Raw genomic sequence first — 1,367 nt, 5'->3', positions numbered from 1 at the left:
TCTCTAATCAAGTCTCTGGTTAAAGCCCCACAGGACGAGTGTTACCTGAGGGCCTGATGTGATTTAGAAATTACCCCAAATGCTTGTGTTTTGTTTGGCACATTGGCACAGGATGAGCAGATTCTGAGCTTTATTCAAATTTATAAACTAACTAACATTATTCCCAGATATGGCAGACACAGGTTCCCATTTATTAACAGCTGAACCTCCTGAAAACACAGAAAAACGTTCTATTCTCTGGTACTTGTATTTTCTCTGGTACTTGTATTCTTATTTTATTTACTTTTATTTTTTTACTTTTATTTTTATTCTTATTTGGAATTTAACTGTACTCTGGCAAAACAATTTCCTTCGGGATGAATAAAGTTTATCTTTATCTTTATCTTTATCTTTAAAGCCGGCCGTCATGGCTTCTGATCATCATTTTGCCCTGTTTTTTGTAGAACGCTCTTCATGCAGGGCAGCGACTTCAGCCTCCTGAATGTGCACCTATAATATTGTCCAGACTTTCATTCATAACTGCCAAAGCAGCTTCAATAATGCTCGAGTGGAACAGACTCAGAGTGACAGACAGGACAGATGTGCACAGGATTAAGATCACAGACGACCTTCACAGGAGGCCCAGTAATGCTTGTCAGATGCTTAAGGTGCTGCTAGAAAGAACAGCGGGGGTTTAAATGAAAACCCTGATCGTGTGTCTTCAACAGTGACAAACTCCGTGAGACGGCTCCACACACGGTCGTACACAAGCAGCTGCAGTCCTGTACAGTAACAGTGTGTGTGCTTACCTGATAGGTGTAGAGTTGCCTGCAGGCTGACTCTCCTCCTCCGCCTCCTGCTGCTGCCGGTGCACCTGCCTGACCCGACTGAACACCGACGGGCTGCTGCAGCATCAAACAGAAGCACAATCAATCACCGGGGGTCAGAGAGGCGACGCAAACCTCCAGATGCAACAACCTGAATCTAACAAGACCCACACATGCGCCTCAATACAGTGCTTAAATGTCTTGAAAAGTTTTGTTTTGCGCAGAAAAAGGAACTTTTAAAAAACGGTGAAAGCTTTTATTCAGACCAATAAAAGACTGACTCCAGAACACTCCACCCAACAAGATGCTCCGTGTGTCCAGTTAAGGCTCTCAGTTCACGGATATTATACAAATGTCTGCACTAAGAAGCACCAAAATCTGATCAGATCTTCTGCTCCGTATGCACGTGGTGTCAAGTTTCTGATTTGTACGGTTCTTGTACGCAAAAAACATCTCATTAACTTGTATATTTGTGCAGCGGGGGCTCCCATCGTTAATCATCTACTTCATCTGGAGGAACTGTCGTGTTCACAGGTTTCTATTCCGTATTTTTCTTACAGG

General features: G+C 43.2%; 1 protein-coding gene across 1 annotated transcript in view; it reads right to left on the bottom strand.

Annotated features, from left to right (window-relative positions):
- Positions 1-1,367, bottom strand: part of tp53bp1 (tumor protein p53 binding protein, 1) — a 35,533-nt gene that overhangs the window by 14,383 nt on the left and 19,783 nt on the right. The window contains exon 16 of the mRNA XM_008292110.1: positions 789-884. Within this exon, the coding sequence (XP_008290332.1) occupies positions 789-884 (96 nt within the window). The remainder of the gene's footprint in view (positions 1-788; positions 885-1,367) is intronic.

The sequence above is a fragment of the Stegastes partitus genome, unplaced genomic scaffold, assembly GCF_000690725.1.
Source record: "Stegastes partitus isolate 25-593 unplaced genomic scaffold, Stegastes_partitus-1.0.2 Scaffold785, whole genome shotgun sequence".
Classification (NCBI taxonomy): domain Eukaryota; kingdom Metazoa; phylum Chordata; class Actinopteri; family Pomacentridae; genus Stegastes; species Stegastes partitus.
Note: the sequence above shows the minus strand (reverse complement) of the source record. Positions and strands in the feature narration are given on the sequence as shown.